At 31.5% G+C, this 16,929-nt stretch overlaps 1 protein-coding gene across 1 annotated transcript; it reads right to left on the bottom strand.

Annotated features, from left to right (window-relative positions):
* Window positions 1-4,229: 4,229 nt before the first annotated feature.
* Window positions 4,230-14,122, bottom strand: LOC134715685 (protein disulfide-isomerase A3-like). The gene is made up of 13 exons (XM_063578030.1): window positions 13,872-14,122; window positions 12,892-12,979; window positions 12,355-12,472; window positions 11,841-11,948; window positions 11,067-11,193; window positions 10,090-10,203; window positions 9,218-9,340; window positions 8,892-9,074; window positions 8,142-8,244; window positions 7,314-7,442; window positions 6,444-6,523; window positions 5,877-5,934; window positions 4,230-5,129 (listed from the first exon to the last, which is right to left on the bottom strand). The coding sequence occupies exons 1-13, from the start codon at window positions 14,003-14,005 to the stop codon at window positions 5,016-5,018; spliced, it is 1,479 nt and encodes a 492-aa protein (XP_063434100.1). The 5' UTR covers window positions 14,006-14,122; the 3' UTR covers window positions 4,230-5,015.
* Window positions 14,123-16,929: the final 2,807 nt, after the last annotated feature.

Consider the following 16,929-nt stretch of genomic DNA (forward strand, 5'->3'; position numbering starts at 1 on the left):
TGACTTTTTATAGATTGATGAAAACAAATAAATAAGCATAATTGTCAAATGCATGAAGACTGAAGGTACACTTTCAAATTTTATGCCCGACCTACAATAGTAGAGGGGCATTATGTTTTCTGGTTTGTAAGTCCATTTGTCCATCTGTTCGTTGGTTCATCTGTTCATTCTTACATGTGCCCTATGATATGATTTTTCTAATTTTATGAGATTACTTGTGAGTTATAACTGTCCAAAATCCATCATGGATTCTTACCTCATAGGACATTATGGTAGAAAGCATAAACTTCCTCTGATACATTTTCATCAGTGTGATATCCAAACTTGAGCATTAAAGACCTTTATAAAGTTGCTCTTCTGAGAACATGTCGGTTTTTGACAATGCAAGCAAGATAAACAATAGGCAAAGGAGCCTCTAATGTTTTATTTTCACAAAAACTTTTAAGTACATTAAAGTGAATTGATACATAGCTTCATTAACAACTAATTGGGTCAAATTCTCTGTGACAGTAAAACAGAATCTGCTCTCTTATTTACATGAAGAATTTGAACATGAATCAGGATTTTTTTATACAAATTGTATATATTATAACATGCATTCTGTCATTTTTGTATAAAATAAAAACTTTACAATGCATTTTTTTATTTCTGACATATCTTTTCTAGGCGGTTGAAGGAATCAAGTTTGTAAAAGAGGGACGAAAGATACCACAGGGACAGTCAAACTCATAAATCTAAAACAAACTGACAACGCCATAGCTAAAAATGAAAAAGACAAACAGACAAACAATAGTACACATGACACAACATAGAAAACCAAAGAATAAACAAAAACTAGGGGTGATCTCAGGTGCTCCAGAAGGGTAAGCAGATCCTGCTCCACATGTGGCACCCGTCGTGTTGCTTATGTGATATCAATTTATACAGTTGTACCTTCATCATGGGATAATGTTGTTGATTTTAAATTTCTTTCTCAGAAAATGGACATATCTTCACCCATGTTTGTCTATCCATCTTGCCTGGACTTTTTGAGTTTTAGTCTTCTCGTCACAGTACTCGAGGCATAGGTATCACTTCCTGCTGATGGCGTTAACTATTTGTTTGAAGCTTTATATTTCAGGAGGTAGAAAGAAGACCTTGATGCGTCATACCTTGTATGCAGATATCACATTTTATAAAGTTTTGTTCATATGTTCTTTACCTCATTTTCATGGCTCAGTGACTGCTTGACAGTTGTTTTGTAATACTGACTCATTTTGAGATATAGGATAATATATTTGGTATATGGGTTTCTTGCAATGTCTACATGTCTGTCAGGTAGGCTTCACCTGACCTTGACTTAAATCCATGGAAAAAGTAATGTGATCAATTCCATTTCAAAGACCTTGTAAGCAATTGTCAACTATATTTGGTGTATGAAATGATTGTAAGGTGTAAGTGTCTGACTGATTCATGTGACCTTGGCCTCATTTTCTGTGTTCTTTTGTGGTTTTTGATTCCCTTGTTGCACTCTTGATATTAGTCCCCTACCGAAGAAGTCAAAGTGGACTCTTAGGCTGTTTGTCTGTCCATTAATCAGTCAAGCAGTTTGCCACTTTTTTTCTTCGTGCTTGAAGATATTGATTAGATATTTGGTATAGTTAAATCATGACTAATTAAATCTTTTTAAGTCTGATAATTTGTGCAGAGTTATGGTTCTTGAATTTTAAAATTCACTCAAATAATCAGTTATCCCCTTTTATCGTCATGCGTGAATATATTGATTTGGTAGTTGGTGTATAGTTTATCATGAAAAATTACAGACCAAGCTCAAATTTTGTTTCGGTCTAATGATTTTGTGTATAGTTATGGTCCTTGGATTCACTTAAATAATCAGTTTTCGACAACACATTTTTTTTCATCATGCTTGAAACAAACACTGCAGATAAAATTATATTATGAAGGCACTTATCATTGTGCGAGTGTTCAATGTGGGAATCTCATTAAGGTAACGACTCTTACCTCATTTTCATGTTTTATTGCTCAACATAGTCATAGTTTAGTGACTTTAGTCAGTTTCTCAGTCTACTATGTTGGTGGATGTATTCATGTTAATCTGGCAGTGTTGTTCTGACCTTGGCCTCATTTTTATAGTTCATTGCTTGGCTTTATTTTTGATGCAAGATCTTTATCCAATACTATGGGCAGAAGGTCATTTTTATTTGGTGTATGGATTGATTGTAAGGTGTACTAGCCTGTCTGATAGTTTTCATTGATTTTTACATCATATACATGGTTAATTGGTCTGATTTGCAGATACTAAATTATAAGCAAAAGGCCAACTTCAGGTATGTGTTATCCTGTGGATCAGTTAAGTAATAACGAAAAAAGAAAACTGATCCCATTCAAACACACTCAGTATGCAGGCTAGATATTTAAGCATAGGCACTGCTTTAAATGTTTAGTTTGTATTCTTGTTTAAAATAGCATTTTCAATATGTTGAATGTAATTAAATTATAATCCTGGTACCTTTCCGTAAAAAGTGCTTTAATATATTATAAATGCCTTCAGGGATGGGTAGCAGCATCTTCGCTAGCCTAGGGTTCTGATCCACTCCCGCTCTCTTCACCCTTGGCGGATTGAGTTAAAATTTCGGAGACACAAGGTAAGGATTTGTATTGATTGCAGTCAAAACTCGCTGCATCCAATGAAAAAGCGCCTATAACATGATCACGTGTAAATGTATAAAGTGTTTGTAAACAATTACCACGTATTTATTGTGCAACAAGTCTTTACATCCCTAAACATACTATATTTAGTGACAACTTGAAGGTTTTTAATCAACCAATAGAAGTTCCTGTGTATGTTTCATGCACAAATGCATGAATGTTGACGTATATTTTCATTTCCGGCTTTACCAAGTGTGTAGAATCTAGACGCTACCATGTTTTTACCTCCAAATTGAAGAGTTCAAGTGCTACCATTGGTCAAGAATAATGTATTCAGAATGGGCGTGATTTTTATCTTCCGATAGATGACACAACATTGTTATCACAAATGTTGGCTTAATCCGCCAAGGGTGAAGAGAGCGGGAGTGGATCGTAACCCTTGGCTAGCGAAGATGGGGTAGCAGGTGTGATATTACAATGTTTCTCCATCATCAAGTACAATGCATGAATTATCCCAACTCCTAAACGATGGGTTGTCTTGTTTCAGTATGTTATTTATCATGGTTAAGTTCTTTTGTAAATGGTACTTTTGAGTAAAACAGTTGTAATACTAGTATTGCAAAACCTCACAGAAATCAAGATGTGATATAGATCAGAAGGCTTGTCTATTAGTGATTATGATGAGAATGTGAATAATTAAGTAAGAAGTAAGTTTGGTAAATTGACATCTAAAAAGTGTTAAAAGAGTGTTTTGCCGATTGAAGGCAATGCACTGGGTTCACCTAATTCTGCAATGAAATATTTCCATGTCCAGTCATCAAATGCAACAACCAAAACTTGTCACAAGTAACACTGCTGATGGTGGAAAACTACAACAAATGGAAGTTACGAACTTGACTGGCTATACAGCACTTGCATGGTTGGTAATGATGGAGCACTTCAGTCCACTTCCAGTTTTTATAGGATTTGTTTAACTTTGTTATGCTCAAACTATAATATTATGAGTATGGTAGTATTTTGTGGAATTTCTCGTCAAGGTCATGTTTTCACTGAATATGAAGCTTTAACACTAAATCCATTGGATGTTGGATATGTACTTTTTGATATTTTTGTTTTCGATACAAATTATTTTGTCTAGTTGCTTTTTGCTTCTAGTTAGATTTTAGTAACTGCAAGTACTCTCAGATCTGTACCTTTTGCTTTGTATTGATCTCATAAGTTTTTCAACTTATTCATATCGTTTGTTTTCATGTTGTTTTGTTTCAGTGTCCCAGGTTAGGAGGAGGATTGACACAATTATGTTTAACCCACTTAATTATGTGCCTGTCCCATATCAGTAACCTGTAATCAGTGGTTGTCATAAGTTGCGGTACATCATATTTGTTTTTTGTTTACTGTTTTGTACATTAATCTGCCCATTAGCTTTCTCGTTTTAATTGTTTTACTTTTGTCATTTCTAGGCCTTTTCAAGTTTACTATGACACATGGGTTTTGCTCATTGTTGAAGCCATACAGTTTTATCAAAGAGGAACAAGAATTTCATCGTGTTATTGAACTTGAATAAAAGACAACTGTATAAATATGTAATAAACTTTTATTTCCACCTTTCATAAATACACTATTCAATGGACCCAATACATGCGTACTTCTAACAATTGACAACTTGTCTGCATCAATGCACCAATATATATATATATATTCTTAACATTCAATAACAAAAAAACTGATAAAAATATTCAGTAAGGTTTGATTATTCTTGTGGAAGAGCTGATATTTATTCATACATCCATACCCTCAAAAGGGGGCATGTGTAAAACCAATGGAGAATTTAGAACTGTTATTGTAAAAGGAAAGAAATTTGTAGATAATAGCAGAATAAATGTTTAAATACAATTACTGATTAGCTATCAAAAACTAAATAATAAAGTTTGTATTTAGCAATAACATGTATGCAGACTTAGGAAAAATTAAAATTTGATCTGTAAACATGATCTTCAATATCGGTCTAATTTTCATACAGTCTTAGGGTATCAAATGTGTGCCTGAAAATACTTTTACATGCATGTAATTATACAGTTGTCAACCAATCAGTTCCAACAGAATTACACCTATAGTTCTGTCAATCATCATATCAACATCATACCTGTTCTAGCATGAATCAAACAATAAATTATAAATCACAGCTTTAGTTTATTTGGTGTAAAAGTAGAGCGAACTAAGTAGAAAAAGAATATACCATTAATGAGATGTTCCCACAAAAATGATGAGTTAAAATATACAATTTACAAGACAAAAAACAGTTATTCTGAACCATTCACAAGTCCATTCAGTCACTCAGACATCAGCACTAACACACCATAACAGGTTTACAATTCGGTTTTAGATTTCTTTGACTTCTTTTTCTTCTCTCCTTCATATTTAAGACCATCTGTAGATTCTTTTTTCAAATATTCTAGAAAATCGGCAACCTCTCGTCCACCCTGAAAAATATTTTTACGATAGGATTAATCAGTTTCTCAAAAAGATGGGTAATTTGTTTTCCATTGCATGATATTTTTTCTTACTTTTTTATAAGGATGTGTTAAGAATGTTATATAAATAGTAGTGATTGATGTCTGCTTAACATCTAGTTGTAAATAATAAATGAATATTCAGGATAACAAAACCCGGCTTTGCACTGAACTAAAAAGTGGCGTTATTTGGTCAGATCTGGTGTCATTCCATTCTTATTTGGACTGTTACAACATAGTGCCAGATTACAGTAGGGGAAGGATTGAGTGCTTGCAGATATGTTTTTACATTATTTACATGCCTGTACCAAGTCAGGAGGAGCTTGTACATGTAATTCAAAGTCTGCCATTTGTTGCTGTATGTTATATGTGTGTTTTTGTTGTTCATACTTTAGGGGTTTAGTTTTTTTCATCTAAATTGTTTAATATTTTGCCATGTCAGAGTCTATTATTGCTGACTACATGTATGGGTTTTGATCATTATCAAAAGCTATATATATGGTGATTTATAATTGCATAAATCCACATTATTTGGACTGTCTTTGATAGTGGTCTCTTTGGCAATCATGCCACATCATTTTTTTTTACTGTGAGAACAGGTCTTTTATCCAACCATAAATTAATACTTGTGAAGCAGATGTACATGCTGAAAGATTTTCTCAAATCATCCCCACTTTTCAAATTTGAACTAAAATGCTACTAAATACTGGTACTTACGTTATATTTTTTAGGATTATTTTTGGAATTCTTTGGTTTATAATAAATAGTTGGGAATCTGAAAGTAGAAATAATAAAACAATAAGGTACAACAAACCACTATAGTATAATAGTCATAAGTTATCTATATCTCGACCTTTACTATTCTTATTAATATTTATCTATTTTCTATCTGTTTTCTATTAGATAGTCTTTGCTATTTACTATTTAACTATTATTTTGAAATAATCTAATCAAAATTGCTCCTGATATTTTATATTTCTTTCAACAACTTACTTCTCAGTAAAAAAAACCTGTTCTTTGAAAACTTTTGTTATTAATGCCACTAACATGGGAAAGGATTTAAATGGTTTAATAATGATGAGGGGAGAAGCATGTTAACTCAAAGTTAATTTCATAATTAATTTGATATGCATGAATGGAAATTAAAATGAAGGCTTAAAGGCAAAAGAGTCTTGATGTAATTTTTTTTTTTAAAACTTACAATGCATTTGATTCAAACATAATGTCAAAGTTAACATTGTTTCATGCTTGAATTGAATACTAACAAGACTTAAATTTACTTACCCGCTAACTTCATATGGTTTAGGTACATCATTAGCTGTAGCATCCATTTTAGCTATAGTGATGCTAGTTTCTTCACCCAACTGTTAACAAAACATAACAGATTAAACATTGTTCATACCTTTGGTCAGAAGTAAGAAAATCAACTCAAAGTGAATGATTAATTTATTTTGTGGAGCAATCACATTATTTATAACAATTTTGATAAATATCAATCAAAATTATTTTATTTATAAATTATAGTCTTAACATGTAGATCAACTTCACATGTGAGCTGACCTACTTTCAACAAAAGTCATGGATGCTTATTATTTTTCAAATGAAGATGTAAACTTACAACACAACCAATGTAGATTAATCATACAAAAATCAAATCTGTGACCAGCATTATTATGTGACACTAGTTTTTCATGTGCATCCTTTATAAGCCTGCGTAGGATTGTGTCTTTTTTGTTTAAATATACAGTTATTTGCTTAAGACTTGATAAGCTGTGGTACAATATCAGCGTTCAGTTCCAACAAGTTTCAGGTTTAACTTTTAAGCAAGCAGGGGTTGAAATTAGCGCTGGTCCGGTGGTGCAAGACCAGTAGAATTTGCGTCGGACCAGTAGAAATTTTCCAATAAAAATCACTGATTGCTTCGCAATCTCGGTTTGTTTACAAAACAATTTACCTGCGACATCAATTACGGGGGATACTTAGTATTACAGTTGATAAAGTTGTCAAATGCATGTCATTTTTGTAGGACCAGTAGATTTGGAGCTGGACCAGTAGATTTTTAGTCTACTGCTCCGGCTGACCAGTACACAAAAAAGCTTAAATTTGACCCCTGAGCACAAGTAAACATTTCTAAACTGAAGTAAAAGTATTTACCTTTTCTCCTAATTCTGCAAATTTAGGCTCCAATGTTTTACAATGTCCACACCATGGAGCATAAAATTCTATCAATACGTCTTTACTGTCATCATTTACGATCTCATCAAAATTCTTAGCAACAACAGTCTGAAAAATTAAAATAAAGACAATTGATTATTGTGTCTTTTATGTATATATAATCAATTTTAAATAATTCATAGCAATTCAATATTCTTCATTACAAATAATTTCAAAAGTATGAGTACAATAAATGTAACAGATTAGACCAAGAACACATAGAAATCTCTTCTGCAATGCTACATCTGTTCTATGGGATAAAACAGTACTACATGAAACCCCCTTTGTATTTTTATTACTTGTTTTCTATGTAAAAGGTTCATGCTATAAGGGACAACATCAAAAGTTCAATGTAGGATAAAACACTTAATTCAGATAGTTTTTTTAATTACCCCCTCTTAACTTAACCTGGGAAAAATTTATTAACCCATATGGATATATGTAAAATCGATGTAGGATAAACAAAACTTGCAGTAAGTTTAACCCCCCACCCCCAAACTATTTGAATTAAGTTTTTTATCCTTCATTGATCTTTTGATGTCGTCCCTAACCTTAGTTTATTACATTTAGGAAAAATGTAAAACTTTGGACAATTTTGCCAATTGATGAGACCTGTAGGCCACATGAGCTAAAATGTACGTAAATATGCTCTTTGTATCTTATCTTATTTAAACCCTAATGTAACCTTTCACTCAATCATTTTACAGAATTTCTCCCATACTTTATTCTGTATAATGATCAATATTTTATATCTATAATATTAATTACCTTAACTCCTCCACTGTTATCTTCAGGTACAGGTTCTGATTTCAGGTATGGTTCTAATTTATCAGTTAATAAATCGTTAACAAACTTTTCTAAATTATCCATACTGAAATAAAAACATAAATTCATAATTTACTAAACATTGAATTTTGAACATTTTGTTAATTTCATGGTTATCAAATCTTAAAAAAAGCCCTTGGATAAATTTGACAAAGGGAAAATCAAGGATTAGGTTTATAACAAAAACATGAAAATAAAATCTAGTGAAGAGGCTTGGCCCTAGAAATCATTAAATTTTAATTTGATAAAAGTGAAGGCTAAAACCAATGTATAGTATTGTATAAACATTCAATTAATATGTTTACTGTATAATTTAACCAAACACAGGATTAAAAATGAATTAAAGAATAAAATCAAACTTCATCTTACAATAATTTAATTTTGGATCTAACACTTCGTCTGATTGGCTAACATTATTTTGTTATCAGTACATATACATAATTTAGTCATGTGACCGTGACGTCATCAACGTTTTTTCATGGTTTTCTACGGTTTACAATGGAATTTAGAATTAAATTATAAGAAATGACTGTAATATTTGTTCTGTCTATTAGAAATAACCCAAAAATGTGGTGCACACTGTTTAATAACCTGCTACGCGCGTTATTCAGTGTGCACCAAATTTTTTTATGTTATTTCTTCATAGACAGAAAAAATAATAGTCATTCCTTAAATAAGTAGTATGCTACAAACCTAAAATCACCAGACATAATATATTTCATATCTCTATCATCTCTGGCACAAATTATTGGCTTATCTCCCTTGACATCATTCAGTCCAAATTCTCCCAACTCAAAACTGAAGTCTTTATGATTGCTAACAGAAAAGTAAATATCTTTTCCTTCTCCTTGTAATTTCTTTCCTACTTTCATAACTCTGAAAAATCAATAATATTTGCATTAGTTAAATAAATATCAAAATGATTCACTGTGTAATAATTTCTATTGTACTATTTGATCAATTAATTCATCAAATTTATACGTATTTTTGTTATTAATACAATTTTTGGTGAAATTTACCTGTTTCTCCAATAGTTTGTTCCCTTCTCATTTTTCTCATAATCAACATCATAATAAGCAATAATAAGTGGTTTCTTAAATTTGTCAGCATTGGCTTGTGTTCTGTGTCCACATAAACCAGTTCTGCAAAAAAGATAAATAATCATTACTCTGAAGTTAGTCAGAAGAATAAAAATAAAAATAAACTTTGGCCTCAATCCTATGGTTCATCATTAATATCCCGTTAGCACAATAAAGTATTTGATTTTGACTAAGATAGTCTAGCAAAACCTTATACAGATTTGGATGGTTTGTTCATTGTTCATTGTGTGTTAGAACTCCATTCTAATTCAAGTGTTATGTAAACAAAACAAAATTTATAAATTCTCACAAAAACACATATTAAACTAAACTTTTACCTCAGTCCTATCATTTACTTGATAGGAAAATAATTTGTTTATCAATGATATATCCGCTATGAGGTTCGTCATAGATCAAAATCAAATAATACTGAAAGTCATAATTCCATATTGTAATTATTTAGTTCATTTATAAATAAATCTGCTCTTTTACATCAATTCAATCTTAATTTAGACCTAAGACTTGATTTGAGGATGTAACAGGATACTGTTTATTCAGAAATTATTGCATGCATTGATTATTGCGAGTTTGTCAATTATGTTATTTATGACTAAGATGTGATTTAAATTTTTATATATTGAGAAAAATTCTGTTTATTTCAAAAAAAATAAATAATACAAGTTTATATTATTGTGATTACAAATGTATAATACTCTAGCATTTTTCACAATAATAAAAACATTGATATAATTTCTGAATTAAAAGTCCTATAATTAGTATAATTGGTTGTATAACATAAATATTATACTTACAATGATGATGACAACCAGTTCTTTATCTTATCGACATTGCTGCTTCCACCATATTTCTGTTGGGCATCTTCAAATTTACTTCTTAAATGTTTAGGTTGGAAAAGAATGATTTTGCTGTAAAAAAAAAGAAATTAGCAAATTGAATTACCATAATGTTAAAATAAAATAACCTTTTAGGAAAAATTAATTCAAACTGAGAGATTGTACATTTATTCTTATTTCTTAACAACTAATATAAAGTAAGCAGTCTGCACCAAAATCTTTTTCCACTACTAGCAATGACTAGCCTGAAAACCAATATTCTGAATTTTTTTTTATTTGTCCCAACAAAGCTTTGCAAAATCTTACTAGTCTGAATAAAATTTTACCAGTCTGGGGCATCGGACTAGTGGCTAACCGTGCAGACTGAGTAAGCAAATGCTTGTATAGAACTGTCCATTTACTATGGATTCATTTATTATCTAGGTTTATCAGTTTTCATGGATTAAATAACTTGCATTTTCTTGGATACTTGAATTCCAATTGTAAATCTCTGCGTACAAAGCCTATGGCAAATTGGTGATTTGTTAAATATTGAAATTATCGGTTCACAGATGCCAATGAAACCCACGAAAAATTGATATACAACGAATAATGTCATTATAATGATGAATCCAAAGTACGATGTAATTCTCCATTGATTAACAGTCAGATGGATTAATATTTGTCCTCTTAGAAAACATAATTTATTGACATGTACATGTATGTGGATGTTTATTTTACCTCATTGACAAACAAAACCCTACTTAGTGTATCCATATCAGAGGCGGATTAAGAGGTTTTTTCAGGGGGCCCGGGCAGCAGGCCCCCTCTTTGGCAGTCAGTTGGCCCCACTTATGAAAAGTCTAGATCCGCCACTGCATATGTTTTAAGACTTCTTTGACTCAGCTTGAGATCAAAGTGACAACCCTCTATCTGAATGAGAAATAAAAACCTACTCAGTGTATCCATATTTATCAAGTACAGCTTTGGCTGTTGTATGACCAAACTTGACATCAGTACTCATAGCATCAGCTGCTTTCTGGAAAGCTTTGGCTAGTTCACTCTCCTTATCAGAAAAGAAACCTAAAATACAATGTACATAAAGTTTAGATCAGTAATAACCTGTTAATCAAACTATTATCAGGAGAAAAATATAGACATGTAGCGTATATTTCATTCATGTTAATAAATATTTGTAAAAGAATCTTATATCTTAGCCATACTGTACTTTTTTTTATGAGAAGTCAAGTAATAATACTAACAACTTCTCTAAAAATTCAAATATGAAAAAAATATTCATCTAACATGTCTAACAAGAAAACAGTTCGGATAACTTCTGGGATAAACATTCTTGAATTCAAGAGTTTTTCTGTCAGTATTTTTTCTATATTTGAATGTTTGGATTAGTTATCAATAATTATCAGTAATGAATATCTGTACACTTTGATTTGAAAGACAAAATAAACTTTAGTAACTGATTTATTATTTTTGTCAACATTGTTTAAAATTAACAAGAGCACATACACTGTAAGGCTAGCAAAACATGTATCATACATTTCTCCCCTTATGTCAGTGAAAATATTTCTAATGCTTTTTATGTCTCTGGTTTCATATTTTGAAATTCAGGTTTGAGATTACATTCTTCTTGCAGGATATAGTGGTATATTCTTAAATCTTTATGCATACTACTAATACATAAAGAATGCAACCACACAATATTTAAAACCTACCAGCTACAACATAATCTTTTTTAGCCAGGAATTTCTCAGCATCAGCTACTGATGTTAATTCTTTAGAGGATGGTCCAGCTTTGGATGCCATAAGACTGACAATACCATCTGTAATCAAATATATTTACAATCAATAAAACATCATAAAAATTAGATCAGATACACACAAACATTTACAACCATGTCTCTTGATTTTGTAATTTCTTATGAATAATTAAAATCTTCCAATGTGCACTAACTTTACCCGGAATCTTTTTTCCTTTTTAATTTTGAAAATCAAAAAGTAAGCAAAACAAATACTACATCAGTTGCAAATACATCTTAATTGAATATATGAATATTTGAAAAAAAAGTTACATGCATATAATTTTTTTTTTAAATCTGCAATCTAATTTTTTTCCCATTTTGTCAAAGCATTCAAATTGCTAAATTTCTTTTATAATTTAAGGGTGTTCTTTTTGTATAAGTTTCATAAATTTGTAAATGTATATGTAAACAAATTTTGTATACATACCAGCTTCTCTTGGACCACTGTATTCTTCAGCAAATTCACCATTACGGAAGATTTTAAGAGTTGGGTAACCACTTACTCCATACTTGGAACAAACTTCAGTACTTGCTGTACAATCAACCTAAAAAATAGTAAAAAATAGATTTAGAAATGTTGTTCAGACTTTTGAGTATAGCAATCAATTATTATTCAGTTGCAAGCAAAATGTTATCAAATAGAACTAATTTAGGGTGAAAGGATCTAATGTTTGATGTCATGCAAATTCAAAGTCGCGTTCACACTTAACTGTTCATGTTCATCTACTGTAATCTAAGGTTGGTCCTTTTATCAATAATAAAAACATTAGTTTCCATGTGTCTATATCATCTCAAATCTTATACATTTGATAGTATCAATATAGTATATTTTTTACATATAAAAATAAGATATAATACATGTACGCACAAGTTCATATACCTAGTTCGATTAAATTGTCAAAATTCAAATAGTAACAATGTTTATACATGTGTATATATTTTTACATCAATAAATTTTTCATACTTTAGCCAATGCTACTGGTGGGTCATTATCCAATAGTCTTGTAGCTGCTTTTTCATATTCAGGGATTAATTTTTTACAATGTCCACACCTACAAAATAAACATGTGTCATATTAATTACTTTTTATTTATCAATGCTACCATTTAAACAATTCTTCAACTTTAGTTGAAATCAGTTTATTGAAAACTGTACTGACGCAATCACAAGTTTGTTGACTTTTATTGAACTTATGCGATGTCCTGTAATAGAAGACAAATAGCGATAAGATGTATTTGCAAATCTGCACTGCTTGGCTAGAGAATCACAGCTTGTACATGTACTATGACATCATACAATAATCACTTTTCCATTGTGCTGTTTATCTTGAGGAGCCAATAATTTACGAGGACATGTGTTATGTCCAGTACTAGTAAATACTAAATATGCTGACAAATGAAATGGTGATTTAAATATGGTGTATAGTAAACGTCTTTACATTTTTGGGTGTTCAGCTAAATTTAGCCTCTGAATAAGCTTCTGATTAATAGTAATGTCAAATGTTTTGAATTGTGATGTCAAACTTTATGGGAACCTGTGTGATTTTACGTAATCATTAATGGCAGACAAATTTGCATATAAGGGTAAATTTACCTCTATTTATTTGAACTACACTTTTGTGCATTGTTGTGGAAATTATGAACAGAATCAAATTTTACAAACAACTGTTATTATTGTAGTGTAATGAAGCTAAGAGAAAGAAACACAATTAATTACAATTTTACAAAATATTTACCAAAATTAAGAAAAAAGGGGGGTCCATTCCCAAAAGACTGGGAATTATCTATTAAAACACCTAAAAAAATAATTGTACAAACATATTCACAAAGCAAGTTAACAACCATAGTTATGAGCAACCCTTACTTAATAACTGGCAATGATTTATCAGTATCAAAATACATAAATATACACAAAAAAGGGGGGTGGGCCGGACACCGGTCTTACCAAGGAGCGAAAAATTCCACCAAAATCAAATCATGCTGTGCTGCTTTTGTTGCAAAGTCTGAATCTGTGAATTCCAGCACATCACTTGCTAAAGCTATAGCTGTCAAGGATAAAATACACAGAATGGTCTTCATTGTTACTCTATACAAAACACCGGTTATGTGTGTGAGTACTTCTAAATAAAACGTGTAGTAGAGTTCGTGTGCTGTCGAGCATTGATTGGTCCAGATATACACTTCCGAATGACGGAAAATGTCGGAACCTGACGAGTTTTATCGAAATCTTCCGGACCAAGAATTTACAGACACGTCAAGATGAAGCGATTTTAATTAATACTATCTGACAAAGTTAGATAAAGCACACTCAGAACTTATGTGGTGACAAAGATAGATATATGCAACGAAGTAGATGAATAAAAGAAAGGTAGCATAAATGTTATATTATTTGCTACTCTGTTTTTCGTATCTATATGTTCTTAGTTTTTCCAGGGACGTATATATAAGTCCTTGGGTTTTCTAAGAAATCAGTCTGTATTGTATGACAAAACTTTTATTTTAAAATATTTTCAATGGAATCCTCGACTGTGGTCTCATATCACAGGGTTTCGCCTAGTTGCAAATTTCTTTTATTATCTGTGCAAAAAGATATGTAACTGGTGACATAAATATTAGCGAAACCAAGGATTTGTATAGTAACTATACAAATCCTTGGCGAAACTCACAGGCAATTACTCCTACTAGAGAACAATTGTCGATTACGGCATTTTTGTCTTATTTGTAGATTTGATTTTGCTGGTCATTTTGCTATCAGATTTTCTCTGCATTTTTAACGATATTCAAGATAGTAAAACCAGTGAAATTTGCTTTTTATGTAATAGACATTTCACGAGAAATGACTCTAAAATGGGTTATAATTTGTAAACTTTACATTGGCCTACGGAACATCCATGTCAAGTTTCGAGTAAAATTCGGCCATGTAGGTTAAGCGAAGGTTTTTTCATAGAGTTTAACAAGAGAGAGACGACGACAAATACCAAATGTTGGCAATAACAGACGCATTTCTCTAAGGTCAATTTAAGGGCCAGGTAAGCCCGAGGTATTAACAACCTCTCTACAAATTGAGCAACAAATAGCCATTCAATGGACATGTCAATAACAGATCATAGTATTTATACCCTCCGCTCGTTTGTTAGAACATTATATACAAATCAATAGGACATAACAAATCTTTTGTTAACTAATAATTGAATTTATGTAAGTCTTTGTTTTACTAAATCAATGACTGTGTAACAGATGTTCTGTGTCTTCTGAAGTCGTTACGTTCTGGATAGGGGTTCTTCATTTTTATGCTAATTAATTTTCTCTATTCTCAGTTTAATTCGCTAATATTTATTTTTGTTGCCTATTTTTATAATTCGCTATATTGTTTGTCCTTTACTCTGCCATTTCTTAGTGAACATTATTCTCTATTATGTATACCTTGTCTATACCCTCAGTCATGATGTTACATTATTTGAAGAAGAAAACTTTCAACTGAAAATAATAATGAAGAAAAAACTGTCTGACACCTAAAAATAAAAAAAATATGTTTAACCTGTACAAGCTGTGACCAGTATAGATTGACGTATTAGTCCAACGTTCATGCTTTTCATAAACAGGCGCGGATCCAGAGGGGGTTCCGGGGGGTTGGAACCCCCCTTTTTGTGACGATCAATGCATTTGAATAGGGACATGTAATTGGAACCCCAATTTTGTTCTGGTTTAGGATCACCCCCCCCCCCCCCCTTTTTTTTAAATAGCTGGATCCGCCCCTGATAAAGCTAAAACCCAATAATAGTAGAATATAAAAACAAAGCATAAGTTGCCCAAATTAATGGTATATATAAAAACAAGAAGATGTGGTATGATTGCCAATGAGACAAATCTCCACAAGAAGCCAAAATGACTGGACGCAATACGTTGTAGGTCACCTAACTGCTTTAACAATGAGCAAAACCCACACCGCACAGTCAGATATATAAATGTCCCAAAATGACAAAGGTAAAACAATTCCAAAAAGGAAACGAGAAATCTAATGGCATGGTTTATGTAAAAAAAACAATAAACAAAAGATATGATATAATGCAACAAACGACAACCACTGATTTACATGCTGAGTTGCCTGAGACGGGCGCTTACAGAATGTGGCGGGGTTAAACATGTTTTAAGTTGTTTGCTTCATATTGTACAGAATACGTAAGATCTTCTACACTAAAGCGGAGAAAAAAAAATTTAATTACGAATTCCCATAGTAATAATGAAAGCCGTTTGATTGTAATGCCGGTGCTCGTACAGAAATCAGGTTGTTTGACTAATTAAAATTAAGATCTCTGATTTTGAAAAAAAAATGGGACCTTTTTTTGGGCTTAAAAACATGAAATAAGTGTAACATGCACCTTTTAAACGGTTCGTGCATGGTGTGGAGCATGCATATTCTATAGTTGCTGTAAGGTGTAAGGGTTGCCCATTTTTTTTTATGAGAGATTGTATTGCATAAATTAATACTAAATATAATAATTTTGGACCCCGATTTGCACCAACATGTAAACTGGGCCCATAATCAAACATCTAATTACATATTTAGATTCAACAAATCAATTTATTTTTTGTTAAAATCAAGCTAAGTTAAATTTTGGACCCTTTTGGCCTTATTGTAGACCAATTTGAAAACACGACCACAAGTTAAGAATCTGAATACTCGGTTAGATTTGGCATATCAAAGATCCCCAATAATTCATTTTTTTTATGAAACTCAAGCAAAGTTTAATTTTGGACACTAATTCGTTGGGACCAAAACTCCCAAAATCAATCCAAACCTTCCTTTTGTGGTCATAAACCTTGTGTTAAAATTTTATAGATTTCTTTCAACTTATACGAAAGTTATTGTGCAAAAACCAAGAAAAAAATGCTTATTTGGGACCTGTTTTTGGCACCTAATTCCGAAACTGTTTGGACTCAAGTTAAACTCCGAAAATCAATCCCAACCTTCCTTTTATGGTCATAAACCTTGTGTTTAAATT

The sequence above is a fragment of the Mytilus trossulus genome, chromosome 4, assembly GCF_036588685.1.
Source record: "Mytilus trossulus isolate FHL-02 chromosome 4, PNRI_Mtr1.1.1.hap1, whole genome shotgun sequence".
In the NCBI taxonomy this organism is placed as follows: Eukaryota; Metazoa; Mollusca; class Bivalvia; order Mytilida; family Mytilidae; genus Mytilus; species Mytilus trossulus.

What these genes read in the sequence shown, in the direction of transcription:
- LOC134715685 (XM_063578030.1), bottom strand. Translation starts at nt 14,005, where the DNA reads ATGAAGACCATTCTGTGTATTTTATCCTTGACAGCTATAGCTTTAGCA. An exon ending in GTGGAATTTTTCGCTCCTTG is followed by an intron (nt 12,980 to 13,871) that starts GTAAGACCGGTG and finishes TTTATTTTGTAG; the next exon opens with GTGTGGACATTGTAAAAAAT. An exon ending in ATAACAGTGGAGGAGTTAAG is followed by an intron (nt 7,443 to 8,141) that starts GTAATTAATATT and finishes TTAATTTTTCAG; the next exon opens with ACTGTTGTTGCTAAGAATTT.